The sequence below is a fragment of the Wickerhamomyces ciferrii genome, contig 00203 (assembly GCF_000313485.1).
Source record: "Wickerhamomyces ciferrii WGS project CAIF00000000 data, strain NRRL Y-1031 F-60-10, contig 00203, whole genome shotgun sequence".
NCBI classification, from domain to species: domain Eukaryota; kingdom Fungi; phylum Ascomycota; class Saccharomycetes; order Phaffomycetales; family Wickerhamomycetaceae; genus Hansenula; species Hansenula ciferrii.
In genome coordinates this window covers 29,607-52,155 of record NW_011887537.1, presented here as the reverse complement: position 1 = coordinate 52,155, position 22,549 = coordinate 29,607, and the positions used below count along the sequence as shown (strand labels likewise).

The 22,549-nt window shown below is 28.9% G+C and overlaps 12 protein-coding genes across 12 annotated transcripts; 6 read left to right on the top strand and 6 right to left on the bottom strand.

Annotated features, from left to right (window-relative positions):
• Positions 1 to 28: 28 nt before the first annotated feature.
• On the bottom strand, positions 29 to 1,510 carry BN7_5203 (putative monooxygenase; the record flags this gene model as incomplete). The annotated part of the gene is made up of 1 exon (XM_011274237.1): positions 29 to 1,510. One exon carries the CDS (start codon positions 1,508 to 1,510, stop codon positions 29 to 31), a length of 1,482 nt encoding a protein of 493 aa, XP_011272539.1.
• A 274-nt stretch (positions 1,511 to 1,784) lies between these two features.
• Positions 1,785 to 6,608, bottom strand: RIM15 (protein kinase RIM15; the record flags this gene model as incomplete). Its single annotated transcript, XM_011274236.1, has 1 exon — positions 1,785 to 6,608. The coding sequence occupies one exon, from the start codon at positions 6,606 to 6,608 to the stop codon at positions 1,785 to 1,787; it is 4,824 nt and encodes a 1,607-aa protein (XP_011272538.1).
• A 92-nt stretch (positions 6,609 to 6,700) lies between these two features.
• SAS4 (Sas4p) lies at positions 6,701 to 7,582 on the top strand (the record flags this gene model as incomplete). The annotated part of the gene is made up of 1 exon (XM_011274235.1): positions 6,701 to 7,582. The coding sequence occupies one exon, from the start codon at positions 6,701 to 6,703 to the stop codon at positions 7,580 to 7,582; it is 882 nt and encodes a 293-aa protein (XP_011272537.1).
• A 1,260-nt stretch (positions 7,583 to 8,842) lies between these two features.
• Positions 8,843 to 9,994, top strand: BN7_5200 (uncharacterized protein; the record flags this gene model as incomplete). The annotated part of the gene is made up of 1 exon (XM_011274234.1): positions 8,843 to 9,994. One exon carries the CDS (start codon positions 8,843 to 8,845, stop codon positions 9,992 to 9,994), a length of 1,152 nt encoding a protein of 383 aa, XP_011272536.1.
• Positions 9,995 to 10,608: 614 nt separating this feature from the next.
• BN7_5199 (uncharacterized protein) lies at positions 10,609 to 11,745 on the top strand (the record flags this gene model as incomplete). Its single annotated transcript, XM_011274233.1, has 1 exon — positions 10,609 to 11,745. The coding sequence occupies one exon, from the start codon at positions 10,609 to 10,611 to the stop codon at positions 11,743 to 11,745; it is 1,137 nt and encodes a 378-aa protein (XP_011272535.1).
• A 228-nt stretch (positions 11,746 to 11,973) lies between these two features.
• Positions 11,974 to 12,381, top strand: BN7_5198 (uncharacterized protein; the record flags this gene model as incomplete). The annotated part of the gene is made up of 1 exon (XM_011274232.1): positions 11,974 to 12,381. The coding sequence occupies one exon, from the start codon at positions 11,974 to 11,976 to the stop codon at positions 12,379 to 12,381; it is 408 nt and encodes a 135-aa protein (XP_011272534.1).
• A 219-nt stretch (positions 12,382 to 12,600) lies between these two features.
• On the bottom strand, positions 12,601 to 17,168 carry SCC2 (cohesin-loading factor complex subunit SCC2; the record flags this gene model as incomplete). Its single annotated transcript, XM_011274231.1, has 2 exons — positions 12,601 to 17,039; positions 17,132 to 17,168. The coding sequence occupies 2 exons, from the start codon at positions 17,166 to 17,168 to the stop codon at positions 12,601 to 12,603; spliced, it is 4,476 nt and encodes a 1,491-aa protein (XP_011272533.1).
• Positions 17,169 to 17,359: 191 nt separating this feature from the next.
• On the top strand, positions 17,360 to 18,115 carry PUS5 (pseudouridine synthase PUS5; the record flags this gene model as incomplete). The annotated part of the gene is made up of 1 exon (XM_011274230.1): positions 17,360 to 18,115. The coding sequence occupies one exon, from the start codon at positions 17,360 to 17,362 to the stop codon at positions 18,113 to 18,115; it is 756 nt and encodes a 251-aa protein (XP_011272532.1).
• Positions 18,116 to 18,213: 98 nt separating this feature from the next.
• NVJ3 (Nvj3p) lies at positions 18,214 to 19,575 on the bottom strand (the record flags this gene model as incomplete). The annotated part of the gene is made up of 1 exon (XM_011274229.1): positions 18,214 to 19,575. One exon carries the CDS (start codon positions 19,573 to 19,575, stop codon positions 18,214 to 18,216), a length of 1,362 nt encoding a protein of 453 aa, XP_011272531.1.
• A 260-nt stretch (positions 19,576 to 19,835) lies between these two features.
• On the top strand, positions 19,836 to 20,537 carry BN7_5194 (COP9 signalosome complex subunit 7; the record flags this gene model as incomplete). The annotated part of the gene is made up of 1 exon (XM_011274228.1): positions 19,836 to 20,537. One exon carries the CDS (start codon positions 19,836 to 19,838, stop codon positions 20,535 to 20,537), a length of 702 nt encoding a protein of 233 aa, XP_011272530.1.
• Positions 20,538 to 20,662: 125 nt separating this feature from the next.
• Positions 20,663 to 21,190, bottom strand: SDH4 (CybS family protein; the record flags this gene model as incomplete). Its single annotated transcript, XM_011274227.1, has 1 exon — positions 20,663 to 21,190. The coding sequence occupies one exon, from the start codon at positions 21,188 to 21,190 to the stop codon at positions 20,663 to 20,665; it is 528 nt and encodes a 175-aa protein (XP_011272529.1).
• A 285-nt stretch (positions 21,191 to 21,475) lies between these two features.
• Positions 21,476 to 22,075, bottom strand: BN7_5192 (uncharacterized protein; the record flags this gene model as incomplete). The annotated part of the gene is made up of 1 exon (XM_011274226.1): positions 21,476 to 22,075. The coding sequence occupies one exon, from the start codon at positions 22,073 to 22,075 to the stop codon at positions 21,476 to 21,478; it is 600 nt and encodes a 199-aa protein (XP_011272528.1).
• Positions 22,076 to 22,549: the final 474 nt, after the last annotated feature.

Genomic DNA, 22,549 nt, shown 5'->3' with positions numbered 1-22,549 from the left:
TTATTTTAATGATATCTATACGTAATATTCATAAAGATTCTCTGATTTCCTTTGTCTTCTTTTTAATTTCTGAAAGTTTCTTCTCAAAATCTTCTTGAGACACACCAGCTTCCCATCTTAATCCATAAGCTGGATGATCTTCTGATAAGAAAGTTTTACCCTTCTCACCATTCAAATTTTCTCTAAGTGTACCACCTGGAACTTCATAATCCAAATGGAACAATCCTCTTTTTTGTAATTCAGGAATCAACAAATCAACAATATCATTAATACCTTGTGGGAAAGTATGAGATCCTAAATTCAATCCATCAATATCATAATCTCTAACCCATCTTTCAATTTCATCTGCAACTTCGATATATGAACCAAATAATGATCCACTTCTTGCTCTATAATTTTCAATTATTTCTCTCTTGGTTAATGCTTTACCAGGTTTTTTTTGTCTTGTTATACCTTCCACTGTTGTTCTCAAATTATTATTAGCTGGTCCAATTGGAACTTCATCATCTAATTCAAATTTACTTAAATCAATACCTGAAATACCACTAAATCCAATTTCTGCAGAAAGTGGGATACCAGCTTCTGTCAATTCTTTCAATTTACGTTCAGCATCTTCATGAGTTTTACCAATGATTGGAATTGATGCAATTAAAAATTTGATTGAATCTCTTGATCTTCCAAATTTTTCCACTGCAATGGTTTTAATTGCTTCAATTTTTTCTTTCAAATGAGGTTTATCACGATCATCAAGATAAACAACTTCTGCATTAGCGGCCCCTAACTCTTTACCTTTCTTGGATGTACCTGCTTGGATGATTAATGGGAATCTTTGTCTTGATGGTTCCACAATAGCAGGACCTGCAACTTTAAAATATTTACCTTCATGATTAATCTCTCTAACTGCATCTGGATTAACAAATGTAGCATTTTCAACATCTTTAACCAAGGCATCATCTCTCCAACTACTTAACAATAATCCATAAACAACATCTAAATATTCTTCAGTCTTGACATATCTTTCATCATGTTCTGGGAATGGTTCACCATTCAACAAATTTCTACCAATACTATTCAAATATGAACTAACGATATTCCAACCAATTCTACCTTTTGTAACATGATCTAATGAAGCAATACGTCTATGAAACAAATATGGATGTTCACTCACGGTACTAAAAGTAATACCAAACCCAATACTTTGTGTATTGGCAGCTGCTGCAGGTACCCATGATGAAGGATCAATTCTTGGAAATGAAAGACCAGCTTTTGCAGGATGTTTAAAATTATGAGGTCCTTCAAATTCATCAAATGCTACAAGATGATCAGCAACGAATATAGCATGTAATTTACCTTCTTCAGCTTTCTGAGCATATTCAATCCATGCATCAACATCATTTGTGAATCTTGATGATTGATCATGATCAACTCTCCATCTTTGAGCAGAACCTGGATTGAACGCGTTGATGATTAGTTTTTTTTGAAGTTTTGGTTTCTTTGGATCAGGACTCATTATGTCTTTATAATTGGCTTGGTTATAATATTATTTATCTTACATGATGGATAAAATTAAGCTGGATTGAGTGTTCAATGTTTTCTTTTATATGAAGGTGTCTTGATAAAGTGTGGCACATTTATGATGTTATCATATTTCCGAAGCCATAGCTTGAAAACATTAATCCGTTGATCGGATAAATTAAAATGTCCATTTATTCAACCTACCACAATCCAATATTATATAAGTTTATCATAATGTCGTATATTTCTTTTTATTATTATTATAAGCCTTATGTTTTACGTATATCCATATTATCCAAAAAATCTGTATCTGAAACCGCTTCTGTATCTGACACTGCTTCTTCAGATCTATCAATTTTCCAGCGACAATGTTTATCTAAAATTGCCTTTAATTTTTTCTTACCAACAGGTTTTTCTAAAACATCAGTGAATATATTTGCACTTGTTGCTTCTTTGTAATAAGCAGTAGCTGCAACAATTGGTGTTTCTGAATTAACACTTGATGTATGTTTTAAAAGTTTAGCAATATCAACAGCACCTAATTGTGGTAATTTTAAAGCAGTTATAATCATATCAAATTTAACTTCACCAGTTGCTCTTCTAACAATTTCATCACCTGCAGATACTGCAACAACTGCACATCCTAAATTTTCTAAATCTTTCTTCATTGAATATCTTAAAATTGGAATTGGTTCACAAAGCAAGATGTCCATAATTTGTAATTTTGAACTTGATGCATCTGAAAATTTAGAACTTTGTCTCCTTTTACGAACTCTTTGAATTGCTGAACTTCTTGAATCTTCTGTATCAGAACTTGAAGGTGAAAAATCTGAAAATGTTCTTTGGAAAATACTTCTAGATCTTGAACTTCTATTATGTTGATGAGTTGGTGTAGATGTTTGTGTAGTTGGTGTTTGTGGTTTAGCAAATGATCTTGTTGATGGAGAACCTGAATCACTTCTTGGACTTGATCTTCCTGATTTTTCAATATATGCATTGGAACCAAACTCTTCACCAGATGAATTACTTATAACTGATGTACTTGAATTCAACCGTTCATGTAATGGTAATGATTGTGGGATACTACTTGAACTAAAACTCATCCTACTTGGTGAATGAGTTCTCATAACAGCAGCAGACGGTGAAATTGCACGTCTTAGTCCACTATTTGATGACATTGAGTAATTTCTTGATCTTGTACCAGACTCTGATGATGAACTTGACATATTACTTCTTTGTTCTAAATGTTCAGCTTTGATACGATTTATAACATCTTTATTGGCCTTATCTAAAGCTGGCAAATTTCTAAATTGGAATGAACCAAATTCCCCAGGATTATCATTAAGTTTACTTGGTCTTCTTTCTCTCATATGAACAGGTATAGCTAATGATAAATGTTTTGAAGTTGGTGAATTTGCAGTTGACGGTGATCCTAAACTTGTTGTAGTATTAATTTGTGTCAAATTCTTTTGAGATCCATCATCATTAGTACCCACCATACCACTTTGAGTTGAATTTTCACCATCTGAATTTGACCCATCACTTGAAGGGAAATCGTCCACGTCTGCACCTCTAGACTCAAAATAATCTGTGCTTTCTGGATTTTCCACAACTGGAACAAAAGATCCTGATTGATTATATAAATCATCCCAGTTGATATCTTTAAAATATATATGACTTTTTATTTCTTCAGCTCCATTAGCACCTAATCTTAATTTTGAATCCATATTCAACATTTTTTTAATCAAATCTTTAGCTTCAGGTGGACAAATATCTGCATCATCTTGAGGTGATAAATCAGGCCAATCAACTTTTCCTGCCAGTATATTTGCGAAGACTTCATCCGGTGTATTTGCATGGAATGGTGGATAACCATATAAAAATTCAAATAATATGCAACCAACTGACCACCAATCTGATGCTTCACCTTCTCCTGTACCTCTAATTGTTTCAGGTGATAAATAATCAGGAGTACCAACGAACTTTTTGCTAATTAATGAATTTTCTGGATCAAATAATGCAAGATTTTTAGTCGTTGGAGTCGATGGGGTTGATGGAGTTGAATTATCTTCAGCAGGTATAGCAAATGAAGCTTGTGATGATGATCTATGTAATGGTCTTAACAGAGGTGAATCCGTAACACTGCCTGTGGATCCTGATCTTTCATTTGAATGATATTTAGCCATACTTTCGAAAAAACTTGTAGTTGGACTTGAACCAGCACTTGGAAAATCATGAGCGCTTGAAGGACCTGAAGTTGAAGAGAGACTAAACGGTGTGATTGATGAATTTTTACGATGATGCTGTGGTTGCTGTTGAGTATGGTGATGAGATGATGATGATAAATTTATACTTGTAGCTTGTGCAAAAACATCATCACCTGGAATCGAATGTTTATGAGCTGATTCTTGACGGCGAACTAACCCCATTCTAGAAAGACCAAAATCAGTTAGCTTTAAATGACCATTCGAAGCAATTAATAAATTGTCTGGCTTCAAATCATGATGAACAATTCCCTTTTTATGTAAATCTTCAACACCAACAATAACTTCTGCAATATATTGTTTTGCCCAATCATGTGGTAAATTCCCTAACATTTTAACTAAAGTTGAACAATCACCACCTGGTAAATATTCCATAACTAAGCACAAATAATCTTTAGTTTGAAAACTTGAATATAATTTTGCAACATAAGGACTATCGGATTGTGCCATCATAACAGCTCTTTCTGATTTAACATTTGTAACTTGATTCTTAGCAATCATATCAGCTTTTTTCAATACTTTAATAGCAAAATAATCACCTGTGACTTTTCTTCTTGCTAAATAAACACTTCCAAAAGCACCTTTACTGATAGCTTTTAAAACTTCATAATCTCTAATTGAAGGTTGTGTTGGTTTAGGAGCTGGCATTGCAACCAATAATGGTGAAAGTGGCGGTTTCATAACATGACTATTTCCATGATAACTTCCAGTATTTGTACTCCCACTACCTGCACTACTTATAGATAAATAATTATCACGACTTCCTCTTTTTTCAAGGTTATCGCTTGGATCATGTGCCATTATCAAGGGTGATGATATAGGGGTATTCAATTGACTTTCACCACCACTATGCTTAACATTCCTTTGGATAGAACTCATCGGTGAATTATGGAAAACAGGATTAACACTTGGTGAAGATCTTCTTTGTGGTGTCAAGATTGGACTTTTGATATGTAAATCTGAAAAATTTGGAAATTCTTCATCTGGTGTTTTGGTATCATCATTATTTTGCATAATTTCATTTGGTGTAATAGATCTTGATGGTGAATAATGACCTTTTGTTTCATTTAATGCATCTCTTATATTTTCTCTACTGGGGCTTGGTAATGAATCTGTTTTCAGATATGCATCAGTGAAGATATGAGATTGAACAGAGGTTGGTTTGGGGTAAATCAGTTTAGGATTGATATTATCTGATTTACTATCATTTGTAGTGGATGAATTTAAAGATGAAGGATTTGGAGGATGAACATCATAGGTTTGATTTCTAATATTTTTGATAGTTTCACCAATTGTAGCAATGACATAATCGTCAACCTCATCTTTAATTTTTTGTGAATATAATAATGAGCTATTCAATCTTGAAATTGAATCAATTTTATCTTGAACAAGTTTTTCAGTGTCATTTGATAATGAAACAATACAAGGATCTGAGGATTCTGGAATTTCTGATGCAAATACATGTTCAAATGCTTGTTTTGTATTTGGAGAAAATTCAAAAGTATCTGTTGATTCATTGAACTCACTTGGATTTATAGATATAGCTTGTTCACAAAGATCTGAAAGTAATGCTAGAGTCTTGAAAGGGAATCTTAAAGTTCCAAATATAGAATTTGAACGACCTCTTCTTGCCAAAGTTGCTAATGGAGCATTTCTTGATACTGGAGAATCACCTGTATTTATTGCCACTTTTGGTAATGGAATACCTTTATAATCTAAAACACCATTTTCAAAAACATTTGCTTGTTGTTTGTTCAATGATTCATTTATAGAGTTTATTATCGTTCTTTGTTCGACTAATGCATCATGAGCTTCTTGAACTTCACTTTCACATTTATGTTCATTGAAACAAAGTTGTGAATGTTTTTCTAACCACCACGAAGGAACTTGTTGTTCACAAATTCGACATAATACTTGTGGAGGAGCAGGGACTTCATCTTCATTTATGATACCAGCTTCTGATAAAGCTGAAAGATAAGAGGTGAAAATATCTGCACCAAATCCTAAAGTTTCAGCTAATTTTGTGGGTAGTTGGACATTTAAGGCATTAGCATCAAAAGGTTTCAAGATCCACATTGAATGTGTGGGTATTCCCTTGGAATCATGAATTAATATACCTTGACCTTCTAACTCTATCATTTCTCCATTGGTTGATAATGAACTCAGAGAACTTTGATCAGAATGATTATCATTTGTAGTAGTAACAGCAGTAACACCACCAACTTCATCAGATCCTAAGGAATCAACATCATTTTTTTCAGGTATCACATCATTTGTAGCAACAACAAACCTTACTCTGTAACTAGCGTCATCAGTCATCATTATATTGATAGCATTGTTGAAAATGTTCTTATCATCTTGATCACCCAAGATGATATTGGAGATTGGACGATTGACAATCTTATGAAGTTTTGTTCCAATGATAGATTCCCATGCTTTACCTAAATGTTGAACTTTTCCATCCATGTCCAATTCTAACAGGACACTAGGGTTTTTAGCACTAGCTTCTAATAGATCTTCCTGTGGTGTAGCTTCCTTATCATCATCTTGTTCTGGTTCTTGTTGGAAAGGTTCATTCAGTTCATTCAATTCATTGCCGCTGTAGTCGCCAACGTAGTCATTGGAGTCTGAGATCACAAAGGACGGTGTCTGTGGTCTTTCCATTCTTCTTCTGTGTGCTGAGCTTCTAGGTATGACAATGGGTAGACACTGGGTAGACACTCCGCCTGGTGCTTTGATGATGCTTGATGATGCTTTGTTTACTGACCGATTTGTAGATTGTGATAATCTTAATTTTCGCGGTGGGTGGGCAGGCCAGACTTGGGCCATTATGGGTCAAGAGTCAAGAGACGTTGAGAATTTGATCAAAAAGGAGTAAGGAGACCAGGAAGACCAGGGATAACGACTGGCTGTGGATCAAGATGACACAGGGATCTTTGAATGGGAACTCTAATGGACAGAAAGAAGTAAGGAAGCTTCGATCGAAAGAAGCTCCTAAAGTGAATACTTCATTATTTAACTATGAAGAAAATCCAGAATCAATAGATGGTGATGCACAAATCAAAATAAGTCATGATAATCTCGAGGAATGTGAAGTATTAAAAACTGATTTCACCATTGAAAAATCAAGTGTTTCATTTGTTACTGATTTAAAATTGATTGATGATGATTTAGATGATCAAAATAATGGTAATGGCGGTGGTACCAAGAAGAAGAGAAAATTAAGGAAATCTACAACTTCTACAACAAGAACTTTGAAACCTGATCCATTGATTGATGAATTATACCATCCATATAATAAAAGAATGGAAAAAGAAGAGAAAAAAATGATTAATTGGGAAAGAGAAAAAATTTATTCAGAAGCTGATAAAATGAAGTCACAATTAGAAAAATTACAACAAAATAATTGGAGTAGGATATTACCAACTATTACATATATAAGAGATCCAAGAGATCAAGTTGAACTAGAACAGAAAAAACAATGGACAATTGAATCACTTACCTTGTTATTGGAAAGATTTGAACATTGGAAAAAACTTGAAGATAAAGTGTTGGGTAGAATTCGAGCATCATCACCCGTGTATAAAAATGATCAATTCAGATTTTATTCTTCCACTGTTGATAAAGAATTATTGGAAGAAAGTGATACAGATGAAGAAGAAGATAATAAGACATTAGAAGAGATTAAAACCCATAGAATGAGGAAGAAAATCCGTAAATATGGTCCAATAATTAAATTAAAATTTGATGATAAAGTTATAATTGCAGAACCTTTTAAATCAACAAGAATTGAGAAACAATAATGATGTTTACGATACTTATAATTCATGACATGTGCATATATATATTTCTTGTAATCCATGTATCTATACTATATGTTTGTCATACCGCTCATTCAATTCTAATTCTTTGCCTAATTGTACATTAAATTCAACATTTTTCAAATCTATTCCTAATGTATTATCAAACTTTATATCCAGTATTATTAGCCCCCATTGAAATATTGAACTTATACTAAATGCATAATTGACTCTTTCAATTTGATGTTTATAATAAAAACCCATAGCACTTATTTGACAAATACCAAAATATAATCTTAAATTTTGTCTAGATCTTTGAATTTGTGGATTTTTTAAAGTAATGTATTTAGATATACAAATCATCCAAATGAATGTGCTCAAGATATAAACTGATAAGAAATTGATACTTGAAACTGAATCATCATCCAAAGGAATAAATGAAAATGATAAAAAGCATAAAAGTCTAATCAATCCAATAGATAATATAACCAACCCAATTCTTGAACTTTTTCTCCAAACAACCAAAGAATAAATTAAAACAAATACAAGTTGAAAAGCAGATAATAACGCTACAAGTATTTGATATATTGCCTTATTAGGATAAAAACTCTCTATAACATCAAGAATTGAAGGTATACTATAAATAAATGGTTATTATTAGTACTAAAACATCCTTAAAATCCATACATACAATTCCTTCCCACTCAATTCATGAGATAAAGTATCCTTGAAATCAAAAACAACAGTGAATACGAATGCAATCAAGAAAGCAACTAATATGAAAAAATTTAAGTCAGTATGAGCTTTTATTAGAAATTGATCCATTTATAATACACACTTGATTTGATATATATGACACTTTTCAGTATGTGATTAGCATCAATTTTTAAGGACAAGTTGGATTGATTGGTACCGTTCCTAACGAGCACCATCCTTCACTCAAATTTTAAGTGATCTTGACAGTTACGATGTTACAATGATGTTTTCAAAGAAAGATCATGTGCATTCATGTTTGTTTATATTTTTCAATTTTTCGCGACGCCCAGTGTATAAGCTTATATTTAATACCCATGTTTTATACCCAACTTTTTATTATTGAAAATGAGAACTTTAAAGTTTATACCAAATTCGATATGAAATTGCTATGATTTTCTCGGTAAAGAATGATTCTAAAATGATTTTAAAACTTCACTTCAACTTTGCTTCTTGCTTTTGTTCCACTATAAGACTCATTTCAGTTCACTGTTAAGAAATTGGTACAAGATGTTTGAATGGTTAAATGGTAACCAAGAAACTACAACTCAAACCTCACATAACGATGAAATTGGATTGGAAGTGTCTAGATATGATTCCATAGAATATCTCCAAACTTTAACTAATGCAAAATTTGAAGAGCAGTTTGAAATGTATTGTTGGCCATTTACAGGTTCTTTAAGAAATTATGGTCTTGTTCGTTGTGAATCCAAAAAATTTTGTTCATTAATTATAAATAATACACTTTCACCATCTTTCAAAATCAATCAAATATTTAACATAGTTCACTTCAACTCATCTGGATATGAAAGATGCCTTCTTTATTTCATACCTAAATATCAATCAAATTGGTCTGAAAGAAAAATCCAAGTTATGAATAATATAGGTATTTATCTTAACATCATGATTATTAAAAAAAAAGATATAACATTAGATGATGTTATAGCTGATTTGAATTTCAAAATGAATCATTCAATGGATCAAAGAATAACAAATACTAATGATCATCGTGAACAAGAACCTTTATATATCATGTACAATCCTGCGTCAGCTATGAATCTTTATCAAAATGGAAACCTTTCTAAAATGATCCATATGATTAATTTATATAAATCCAAAATTGAAAACCATATATGGGAAAGTTATTCATTAATAAAAGTTGTTCCTAAACTACATCATCATTATGCTGCTGCTGGTGATGATGTATTTAATTCAAATAATTATTTACACCATGATGAATTGGATTTGAATAAAGCAAATGAGGTTTTCTTTTTCATAAATACAGCAGCTCATGAAGTTCAATATAGTCATTATAAAAAAATCATCAAACCAATTAATTCAACTGGCTCAACTAATCAGACTTACTATGAATTAAGAAGCCCAACAGAAATTTTGATGCAAGTTTTGAAAAATGGTTTCCGTGGTTGGTTTCCTTATTTACAAGAGTTGTTGATAAATAAGTACTTGAATATAGAGGAAAATATTAATAGAAGACCATCACATTTTCAGGAATCTGTTAAAATTCATCCAGATTCAAATATATCTAAATTTATTCAAGTTGGATATAAATTAAATCCGTCAAATGAATATAGAAGACCAGATTCTGTTTCACTGGGCCCATTACCAAGTTACGATGAGATTTCTGATTCAGTTGTTATATAATGATATCATTTTTACCTTTTGTTGATGTTAAATTGTTGATATTATTAAAATTAAAATTAGTAGACTCAAAATAATATAATCACCTTTATATTTGATTTAAGTGATATTCATTGATGTTTTTAAAGAAATTAATTATATGGGCATTCATTATATTGTAATTCTTCTATATAGAATTGTTAAAGACACTCTATGGACCTTTTATATGGTTCTAGATTCTTCACATATTGGTTTTGTTTTTATTTTAGTTTACTAGTTGGTTGAATAATAGGCGGTTTTGTAGCTTTTGAAAGTTAGGAATAGCTTAGCTTGTCCCATCATTTCGTTTTGGTCATAGTTGATGACCTTACCTCCAAATCTTCTTCTTTGTTCATGTAATTTTCAATTTTTCGCGACGGCTCGTATATAAGCTTATATTTAATACCCAGGTTTTATACCCAACTATTTATTATTGAAAATGAGAACTTTATACCAAATTTGGTGTGAAATTTCTATGAATTCTCGGTAAAGAATGATTTTAAAATGATTTTAAAATTTCGCTTCAACTTTGGTTCCTGTTTTTGCTTGAGGATGAACTCAGGATTCTATTCGGTTCACTGCTAAGAATTTGGTACAAGATGTTTGATCGGTTAAGCTCATTTAAGAATGGTAATCAAGAAACTACAACTCAAACCTCAAATATTAATGATGAAATTGAATTAAATATATCTAGATATGATGCCATAGAATATTTCCAAACTTTAAGTATTGAAGAATTGAATGAAAATTTCGAAATTCATTGTGTGCCATTTAAAGGTTTTTTCAAAAAAGGTGGAATTGTTCGTTGTGAATCCAAAAAATTTTGTTCATTACTTTTAAATGATGGAATTTCACCAATTTTCAAAGCTGATCAAATTTTTGATATAGTTTGCTTTAATCCCTTTGGGTATGAAAGATGTGCTCTTGAATTCAGAGCTAAATATCAATCAAACTGGTCTGAAAGAGAAATTAAATTCATGAAGACGATAGGTCATTATTTTAATATCATTATTATGAAAAAAAAAAATACAACATTAGATGATGTTATATCTGACTTAAAGTTGAAAGTTAACCACGCAATGGATCAAAGAATAATATTTCCTAATGATCATCGTGACCAAGAACCTTTGTATTTCATGTACAATGTCTCGGGAATGAATTTTTATCGAAATTTCGAAAGTCTTTCTAAAATCATTCATATGATTGATTTATATAAACCCAGAATTGAAAGTCATCCATGGGAAAGTTTTACATTGATAAAAGTTGTACCTAAATTATATCATCATTATGATGTTGATGTTGATGGGAATGAATCAAATTCAAATTTTTATTTACAATATCATGAATTGGATTATAACAAACCAAATGAAATATTTTTTTTCATTAATTCAACTGATGAAATTCATGACACTCATTACAAAAAAATTATCAAACCAATTGATTCAACTAATTCATTGCATGATGTTTATTATGAATTAAAATCTTGTAAAGAAATGTTGATTCAAATTTTGGAAGAGGGTTTCCAAAATTGGTTTTTCTATCTACAAGAGTTGTTGATAAATAAACACCTGAATATAGAGGAAAATATTGAGAGAAGACCATCATATGTTGAATTATCTTCTGAAATTCATTCAGATTCAAATATATCTGAATTTATTCAAGTTGGATATAGATTAGATTTATCAAATGATTGTACGTCACCAGATTCATTACCAAGTTATGATGAGATTTCATGATGAGATTTGTATGATGAGATTTCTGATTCAGTTGTTTTATATAATTACTTCATTTTTGACCTTTTTGTTGATGTTGAATTGTTGATATTATTAAAATTAAAATTAGCCGCGCGGCAAAGAATAATATAAATATTCAAATGATTCCATTTTTTTTCAAACTTTTAAATAATCAACTCAAAAGGAGACAAATCAAATCAAGTGATTTATCAATTCAGAGTTTTATTCATCATGCTGAGTTATCTTCCAATTGGTGGTGGTATGAGAACAGGTTCCAATCAAAATCAAAATCAAAACTCGCGGTGGAGTATTGGTTTGGTTGTTCTAATGATCAGTTTATCACTATTCGGGTTTGATGTGAAAGTGATCTACTTTATGTCAAATTATTCGTTTTACGTTTGTACCCAGGAACTAATAAAATTACGCTATGATGAACGAAGAGAGTCAATCATGAGAAAACTAGAAACAAATTCAGATGAACATCAAGAAATCCAATTAAGAAATCAAGTAGCTGAAGAACAATTCAAAATTACTCAAGAAGAAACAAGAACTAAAATTTTGATGATTTTCGTTTCTGCTGGTATGTTAATCGGTGGTATTCTACTTAATCTTTGGATATTTCGCCACGATGATCAATAAAGAACTTGATGAGGAACTTATTTACACTTCTTTTTGCCTCCCGGTTATCAATCAATTCAAATTAATTTAAGCCAATTGATACGTCCAATACTCAATTTCCTTTTAAGGTTTTCTTAAAGTGTTTAGCTGTATATATTATTAATATATATATTTTCGAAGTTTCTTTAAAAGTTTGTAAGCGCTACAAAATTCAAAGTAATTCAATCATTCAATATTCATTTAAAAAGTTATATCATTCAATCTATTAAGAACTTGAATAAAAGAACCTGACTCTTTACTAACATCAAATAATTCAATTGAGGTTTCATTATGTTTGGCCTTTTGTTGCTTCAGTTCATTTCTTTGTCCAAATTCTGGAATCTTATACGTCTTGATTAGACAAGACTTTAACTCAATTAATGACAAGATTATCAAACTCATTAATGATAATCTCTCTAACAGCTCATCTTCAATCTCTGGTTTTGATAAGTGCTCACTGACAATTGATTTAAGATTAACACCATTGTTACTAATCACGTTATCAACCCCATCAACTAATTGGAAAACTTCATCAAGATTTATCAATTGAGCATGAGGTATAGAATTTGATAAAAATAAAACATAATTTTTTAGGAAAATCAAATCTGAATTCTTAATATTTTCTAAATCAAAATTAAATGATTTAATTAATTGATTAAATAATTTCTTTTTAGATGATCTAGAGTCTTGAATAATTTTATAAAATTTTTCGAAAAAAAATGGATTTTCTTCAAGTAAATTTGATGTTAGTTTAGATCTATATTGTACTGCAAGTTTAATACCATGAATATAACTTGAATCAATCAATGATTCATGTTTGGAATGTAATACTCTATGAATTTCTAATGCAATTGATCTAACATATGATAACTTGGAAGCTTCAAGTGCAATAACTGTTGGTATACAAATTCTTGGATTTGCAAATTCTAATTTAACAATTAATCTTAAATATTTAACAGCGAGAAATGAATGTTCACCATCATCATAAAGACACATATCTAATATTGGTTCCATATAACGTTGAACTAATGACGTACAAATACCATCATTTTCAAACATTTTGGAATTACCATGGAAAACATCAACATCAATACTTAATTTACTTGAAATTTTACCATCATTACCAGATCTCTTAAATGATTGTTTTTCTTCTCTTTCTAAAAAGTCTGAGATACCTTGTATCATAACTTGTTTAAAATCAACATCACCATTAGAAAATTCCAAATCTAAAATTTTCAAAATTGGTGGACTCATAAATAATTTAGGATGAGTTGAACAAACTCCAATTAAATTTCTTATTGCAACTCTTCTGGTTTGTCTATTAACTGATTTTCTTGTAAATACCAAAAGAAATTTAGTAATTAAACTTAAAATACTTTCTTTATCTTTTAATCCTAATTTAGTCATCTTTTCAATAAATATTGATCTATTTGATTCTAACTCACAATATTTACCAAAACTTCCAATCAAATAAATCAATCTAAGAACTTTAGGATCTGAATTTATTAATCCATCTTTCATTGCAATATCAATATGAGGTTTTATAAGTGAAAGACATGATAAAGCAGCATTTGCAATTTTTAAAGTATCTTTCTTAGCAACAGATAAAGACCAAACTAAAGGCATAGCTTCTTCTAATTCTCTTGCAGTGAACTTAGTTAATCTTCTTAATAATGAAGTTTGAGAATCTGTTAAAAACTGATCTTTATATGTAATCTTTGGGTTAATACTATATCTGAAAATAACAAGTGTATAATAACTTGAAGTTGTATTTGAAATATTGGAATCCGTGGTCAAATAAGGTTGTAATGACATTAATTGATCTTGATTGATTAAATCATAATCACATTTAGCAAAAATTGATAATAATGCAAGACCTTGTTCAACACTTTTTTGCTTTTCAGTATCCATATAATCAATTATAAAATTTAAAAGATATTCCACAATAATATTTAATGTTGATATCAAATTTTTATGGATTTTTTTGTTTTCATCAGTTATTCTAATGATATCAGAATTTAAATAACTTTCAAATAATTCCCAATTTTTTTCATTTGAATTAATTAATAATAATAAAGTATTAACTAAATTTTCAATTTGGGCTTTAATCCCTTGAGGATTTTTTTCATTATTTTCATCAATTGTTTGTGAATAAGTAGAAATGAATATTGAATCCATCAAGATTTGCTTTGTAAAATCCAAAATATTTTCTTCATCATCTTCTAACCTTTTTAGAATTTTTTCAATTGTAAATAATTTAATCTTAATATCATTAGATTCTTGGAAAATTCTTTTAGCAATTTTTAAAGATTTTGTACGAACACTAATTGATTTATCATTTGTTAAAATTAAAGTTTGATAAAATTCACCAATTAATTCAGGTTTTTTCAAAATATATTGATCAAAAATTTCTAAAACTGCTAACCTAACTAATGGTGAAGGATCTTGAATTCTATTTGAAAGTGAACTTTTAACCATTGGAATATTTAATAAACGTGAATCTTTATCAATCAATTGGGCCAAATTTTTCATTGCTCTTGTTCTTGATTTTATTTTAGGGTGATCAATGGCTTTCAATAGATGACCTAAGAAATTCTGATATAATTTCATAAATTTCCCATTTAATAACACTTTTTTATAACTTGAAGTTGCTAATTCTTGATTTTCTGACCCATTTGATTTTCTTATATAATTATTTGAACGATCTCTATAATAACCAGTCAATATACCATTAAAACTCTCTTGGAAAATGGCTTTATTTTTTTTATCAAGATTATCATCATTTTGCCTCTGGTCATATTCAATAAACAATTTTAAAATCCAATCGAAAACGATAGAATCAGATGCATATTGGAAAAATGTTTGGTTTGATAATGTATAAGAATAACTATAACTTTGACTATAATCAAATTCTAATTGGATAATACTTGAATCTGGTAATTCGTCTATACCTTTTAACTCAAGCATAGTTGAACCAATAATCCCAATAACTTCCAATATATAGGTTTCCACTATTGAAGTTTGATTTTCAGAATTTGATATAAGAGTATTTGTAATTGAAGCTAAAATTGGTTCCACTATAGACCATTCTGGAAATTTAACAAGATTTAATAAATCTGTTATGAACATTTCAAAAGTTATTTTAAAATTTGGGGATAATTGTGTAATTAATTTATTAATCAAATTGGAAGATATCATTGAGAAATAAGTTGATCTTTCTTGATCTAATTCCGTTATAGTTTCATGTAAGGCTTCTAAATTTGAATTTGAAACTTCATTTTCTTTGAAAATTTTATTCAATTCAATATCTTTAATATTTATTGAATTTAAGAAATTTAATATTAAAGCTGTAAATGGTTGAATATTAGCACCTCTTGATAATTTAATTGATCTAGCCAAATTTTTATTAGTTGGTAATTTATCAAAATTTGATAAAATTTCATTTATAAGATATTTTCTCTGGTCTGATTTAAACTTAAAAATCTTTATTAATAAATCCATTGAAGAAATCCTCAAAATTTGGAAATTTGACACAAGTGATTTCCTTTCCACAATATGAAAAAATGGTATTATGGATAAATATTCTAATTTTGTTATAATATTATCATTTGCTTGACTTTGTGAAATATAAATACCAAATAATTCATAATTTTTTTTCAATAAATTTATGATACCAATGATTAATTTAGAAGTTTCTGATGATAAATTGGAATTGGTTATTGTCACAGGTAAAATTAAATCTTCCATAATCTTGTAAACAAAGTTTAATGCTGACATCAAGTCTTCATCAAGATATAATTTTTTTTCACGTCTTTGGAAATTGAATATAATTAAAATTAATGAAACAGCTTTTAAACTATTCAGAGCAAATTTTAATGACCAAAATTCAGATTCTAAATCTATGTTAGTCCATTCAATGTTTTCAATGCTTGATAAGTTGTTTATTGATAATTTCTTAATACGATCTAATATTTCGAATGGAATTTCATCAGTTAATTTTGTACCTGAAATTTTGGATAAATGTTCTTCTATTTCCACTATAGTATTATCCGATAAGACGAATCCATAATTGGGTACTTCTAACCAAATTTGAGAATTATTATAATCTATTGAATCATCAACTAACCCAATTTTATCCAAAATTAATGATTTCAATTTTTGAATTGATATATTTTCCAGTTGTAAATGCTGAATCCCAACATCTGATTTTCTTTTCTTTAAATCAACATCATTGATTATCACAGAGGAATGACGTTTATTGTTCAATGGTTTGGAAGGTTTTTCTTTCTTTATGATTTTTTGTTCATCAACTTCACCATGTATGATTCGATCATCAGATATCAACTCAACTGAATTCACAATGTCTTTACTAAACCCACTCAAACCTTCAAATAGAGATTTGGAATCCATTGTAGAATCATCATCACCATCTTTATCGAAACCTTTGAAAAACGTGCTGGATTCTGATACACTTTGGTTTAAATTCAGTTTCCTTAGCAGCTTAGATCTAATCTCATCATATTCACCCGTAGTATCTTCCAGCACTGGTTTGAATCCATCATATAATTCCTGGTCTACTGGATCCAATACCGAATCCTTCTGGTCTAATTCACCATTGATTGGAGCTAATAACGGTGCCACTAAACAAATGGTTAGTCAATGTTCTTCTTAATCAACTTCCCAGTATACTCACTATCCTGTGTTGGAATCAGATACGTCAGTGGCGTGAAACCCAGACCTTCTTTGAGATTTGTTGGGAATGGATCCATTATTATATTTATATGATTAGCCGCTGAATATTTAACCGCTGAACTAAATTTGATTAACCGCTGAGTTTTTGAATTTTTGGTTTTTTTGTTTTTCATTTGTTTACTTTTCAAAATTATCAACACTTTTATGTAATCAAACATCATCAAAAAGCTTCAGATCAATACCATTTATATAGAGTATCAGGAATATCATGAGACATCCACTACCCAGTGTTTTTGAAAACATTCATTATGTCTTGGTAAACAAACCACCAGGTTTGAAATGTGATTATTCTCAAAAAACCATTGCAAAAGGGTTAATAAATAATGAATTAGTACCTATATTAATCAAATCTTATCCAAATTTAAAACCAATCCATAGACTAGATTCAAGAGTCACAGGTGGGATTATCTATGCATTAAACAAGTATTCATCACAAATGTTTAGTAGAAATTTACAAAAAGGTGGTTCAAGTGGGTTTATTTTCAAAAGACGTTATATTGGTATTATACCCAAGATTACTAATTTACCAAATAATGATTCCATAATATATAGTAATGAAACCAAAACCAAAGGGTATATCAAAACCCAAGATCCAAATAATTCATTCTCTACTACAAAATTTATAATCCCAGATACCACAATCAATCAAGATTTACAATTAATTATATTACAATTAGAAACTGGTAAAAAACATCAAATTAGGAAACATCTTTCTCAATGTCTTGGATTGCCCTTGGTTAATGATATTATATATGGTAGTGACATAACAAAGGCTGATTATAGAAATCAAATTGCACTTCATTCAAGTTTTGTAATGACCAAGATTGGTAAAGAAATTAATAATCATTATATACCTGTGTTGGATGGTGTTGATATTTGGAAAGGTTTTATTAATGATCAAGGAAGGTTTAATAAAGAAGTTGAAGATATTTTGATTAATTTTGATGAGAGGTTGGTGGAATAGACACTCAACCTTCCTCCATTTACAATATAAAATAGCATTAATTCATAATCATTATTCATATACATCTATAGTCTTTCTAATATATAGTTTAGGTGTTTTCATTCTTGTAATTCAGGAATCAATTTAACAATAATCATATCCAAGATCCTTAATATCAAATGTTTATTAATATGCTCATCTTCCAATCCTTTCAAAAATTCATCAATCTCATCATCATCAACATTTAATAAGTTCCAAACCCCCTTTTTCTGCAAAACTTGGATTATCTTCATTTTCGTACCCCTTTTAATCAATTGGAATTCTTCTTCATTAGGTTCTTTACGAGATGGTCCCATTTCATCATCCTGTGGGAACAAAATATTTCTAAATTTTTGTAATATCATACAAATTGTATCTTCATTTATGATTTTTGGTGTAATATTTGAAATCAAATTATTTATACTTGAATTTATCATGGTTGTTGATGTTATAATGGAGGCTGATGATACTAAAGAGTATAAAATTGGTGATTTCCCAGGGATTTCAAATAAATTTGATAGAAATTTCCAAATCCCCAAGTTTGATATATCAAGAGAACTTTTTGTTTGGGGGTTTGAAGGTGCTGATATCAAATTTATGAATGTTTTCAATGAATTTGTTAAACTTTCCATTATTGAAGATTTATCATCCCTTGGAGGGTTTTGTTCTTCTTTTTTAAGTATCAAATCACATATTATTGATATTATTTCCATAATTTGATAAGGTTTTGTTAATTTTTCCAATATGATTCTTAAAATCAAATCACTTATTAAACTTTTCATAAATTCCATAACTAATTCAGATTTTTGTTCTTCAGGTGGTAATAAATGTCTTAGTATGTTTTTCGATAAGATTCGAAGATAATTTGATTCTGAATCTGGATCTTGTGGGTTTAAACCAGGATGGGTATCTAATATATCAAACCCATGATGGAAATCACCTGGTTCAATTGGTAAGAACATTGAATCTTGATTCTTTTGAATATATTTATATAAGGATAAATGATTGTTCAAAATAATGAAGAAATCATCAAGAATCATTTCCCCAAAATTGACATCTTGTAACCTTTTCTCCAAATCTTTTGTTATTTTGGATATTAATTGAATCAATTCATTAATAAAATCAGGTGAATCACTTAATTTATAATACCATTTATTTATGAAATTCTTAATTAATAACCCTAAGAAACAATATAATTGAATATCCAATTTACTTGAACTTTTGGTTAAATTTGGTAAATGTTTTGTATAATCATTTGATAATGATTTGGGGAAATATAATTTTTTCAATAATTTATTTAAATATTTATCAGAATCTTTTAATATTTCTTTATGAGATTCAATTTGATTATTTGAAATTTTTGGTTTATTTGATCCATATGATGAACTTAAAGTTTTCAATTTCCGTTGTCGTATTGGTATTTTCTTTTCATTCCTGAGCATTGTGAACCCTTGAACCTTTGACCGTTGACCCTTTTGAACCTTTTGAACCCTTTCAATTTCAAATCTTTTTTTTCAATGGAATGTTTTTTGTTTATATAGTAAAATTAAAATAGTAAACATGGAGTCGGAATTTGCGATAATGGATATGTTTCAATTCCGGTTTCAATCAACACATTTTAAACGAAACAACAATTAATCAATTCTTTTAAGCAAAAACCATCAATTGATTGACTTTAAAATCACCATAAGTTAGTATAAAGATGTCACTTGAATCATTATCAAAAGAAGAAATATCAACATATATCCTAAACAAACTAGAAGATCAAACAACATTTGGTTTTAATGAATTAAGAACTTCAATAAACAATATAGATATTGATCAGAAACTCAAATCAACTTTAGAATTATTTTGTTTTGGTACAATCCAAGATTATAATCATCATAAGGAGAGATATTTGGAACTATCTTCAAAAGCGGAATTCAAATTATTACAATTATCAATTGTTTCTAAAGCATTATTATCAAATCAATATAATTATAATACATTATTATCATTTTTAGGTATTGAAAATATTCAAATTTTAGAGAAATTAATCATTGAATCTATATATTCTAATATCTTGGATGCTAAATTATTTAATCAAGAACAAATTTTAAAAATTAATTATTCAATAGGTCGTGATGTTCTATTAGAAAATGATGATTTAGAAAAAATTGAACAACAATATGGTAAAATTGTTAAAATTAATGATTTGATTGATGGTTTAAATAAATTTGGTGGGAAAATTGATAAAGGGATTGATTATATTGATGAAATATCAAATAATTTAAAAGATGATGATATAAATGATGAAAATGATACAAATGATGGGAATGATACAAATAATTCAAGTATTGGTTCTATAAGGATTCAACCTGATTCTCCAAGTAATACACGCAAGAGAAAGATTGAAATAAAGTGATATGACTATGTATACATTGCTATGTTTCTACATTAATGACTATTTTATGAAATTTGAATTGAATATGTAGATGTAAAATGTTAAATTAAATATTATAAATATAATCTCCCCTATGCTATTTTTATTTATTTTTCTTCTTCTTTCTTACCAGTCCAGATTTTAGCAATTAAACCAGTTAATCCAACATCTTTTTCAATTAAATAAATACCATAACTTGCAATTAAAGTACCAAGACTTAATAAATACATTGCATAATCATGTTGTTTACCATAAACTCTCTTTGGGATATAATCAATAATACAAGCTTGGAAACCAATCCATGAATGTGCTAATACAGAAGTTGCTAAAATTGAATCTAATACAGGAGCAAATGAACCAGTTATAAAAGGAACAGTAGCTAATGGTACAAGACCAATAGCAATGATTCTTTCCACAGTCCAATGTAAAGAACCATGAGTTTTGGAAGCATGTGGACTAATATAAGCATCATTAACAGTACCAATGATATAACCTGGAGGTTGAGGAATTTGTTTTAAGAATGGTATATCAAAATTTTTTGTTGTTGATGTATGGAACTGAGAACATGATAATGATTTTGGTAATGATTTATTTAAAGTGGATTTTATTTGTCTAGATAATATTGGTACAAGCATTTTGACTTATGGTAACTCTTGATGATAACTCTTGATAATAGCTTTCAATAGATATCAATATATTATAAAAGTAAAAGTTTAGAATCTGGAGTTCATGTTTTTTTGATTTGATTCATTCAGTTTTTAATTGGCGGTAAAACGAATGACTTTAATCGGATGGAAAATCGGAGCAGTGAACAATCCCGGAGAAGATAGGAGGAATGGATTACCGGGATAAATATTACATAATTTATTAGTAAGTGGTATAATCATTAAATTCATTATTTTATTAGATTTATATATAGTTCATTGTTGATCCAGTGTCAGATTACTGGTTAATTGTTCTAGTTCCTCTTCTTCCCTGCGTAACATATCCTCTAATTCTTGTTCATATTTATTTAAAGTATCATTACTTTCATTCAATTCTTCAAATTCAAAAATATGATTATTTGATTCTTCATTTAAATTTTTCAAATCTTCTTGTTCTCCTCTAGCTTGAATAAATTTCTCCATTTCATCCATCCCACCTCTCCTAAGTAATTGTAATTCATCTCTTTTATTAGTTCTTTCTTGTAATTGACGTTGTTTAAATGGTATATATTGTCTTGTTCTTAAAGTATATTTAGACCTAAGAGATTTGGATTTAAACCCACCTTTACTACTTCTTTGTTCTCCTCGTATTGGTGATGACATTGGTCTATATATTAAATTTGCCTTTTCTTGTCTATTCCTAGTTATTTTATCAATTATATCTTCATCTGAATCTCCATCATTTGAATCATCATCTTCTTCATTTATATCATGAGAATATTTATTAGATATTATTGGTGATGAATTTATATATCTATCTCCTCTATTATAATAATCATTAGGATCTTGTTTTCCTGGTGATGATAATTGGTTCATTATATTGGTATTTATGAAGTATTGTGGTGATAGTTGGGTTTTGGTGTCAAATTTATTGTTTATCAAGTACACGTAAAATTAAATTTGATTATTTGAATATATTGATTATGTCATGATTATGTAATTATGATTTTTAATAAATTAAAATATCATTATAAGTACAACAAAATTTCAGTTAATTGAAAATATAAAATATAATATATAGTATATAGGCTACTGTCTTTCATATGATTTATTTTTCAATCCATTTAAAGCAATTTGATCATTAATATTTATTTTGACTTTTTTTAATATTTTCATTTTTAAACCATACAGAAAAAATTAGAGGTTAATAAAATTTTAAATTTAAAAAAATCATCAAAATTTTTCTTTGAAATTGAAGTTAATTTATAGATAGACATATTAATCACTCAATAAATAATATATAATCACATTATCAAGTTTCAAAACCTTTATTTGATAATTATATGAATA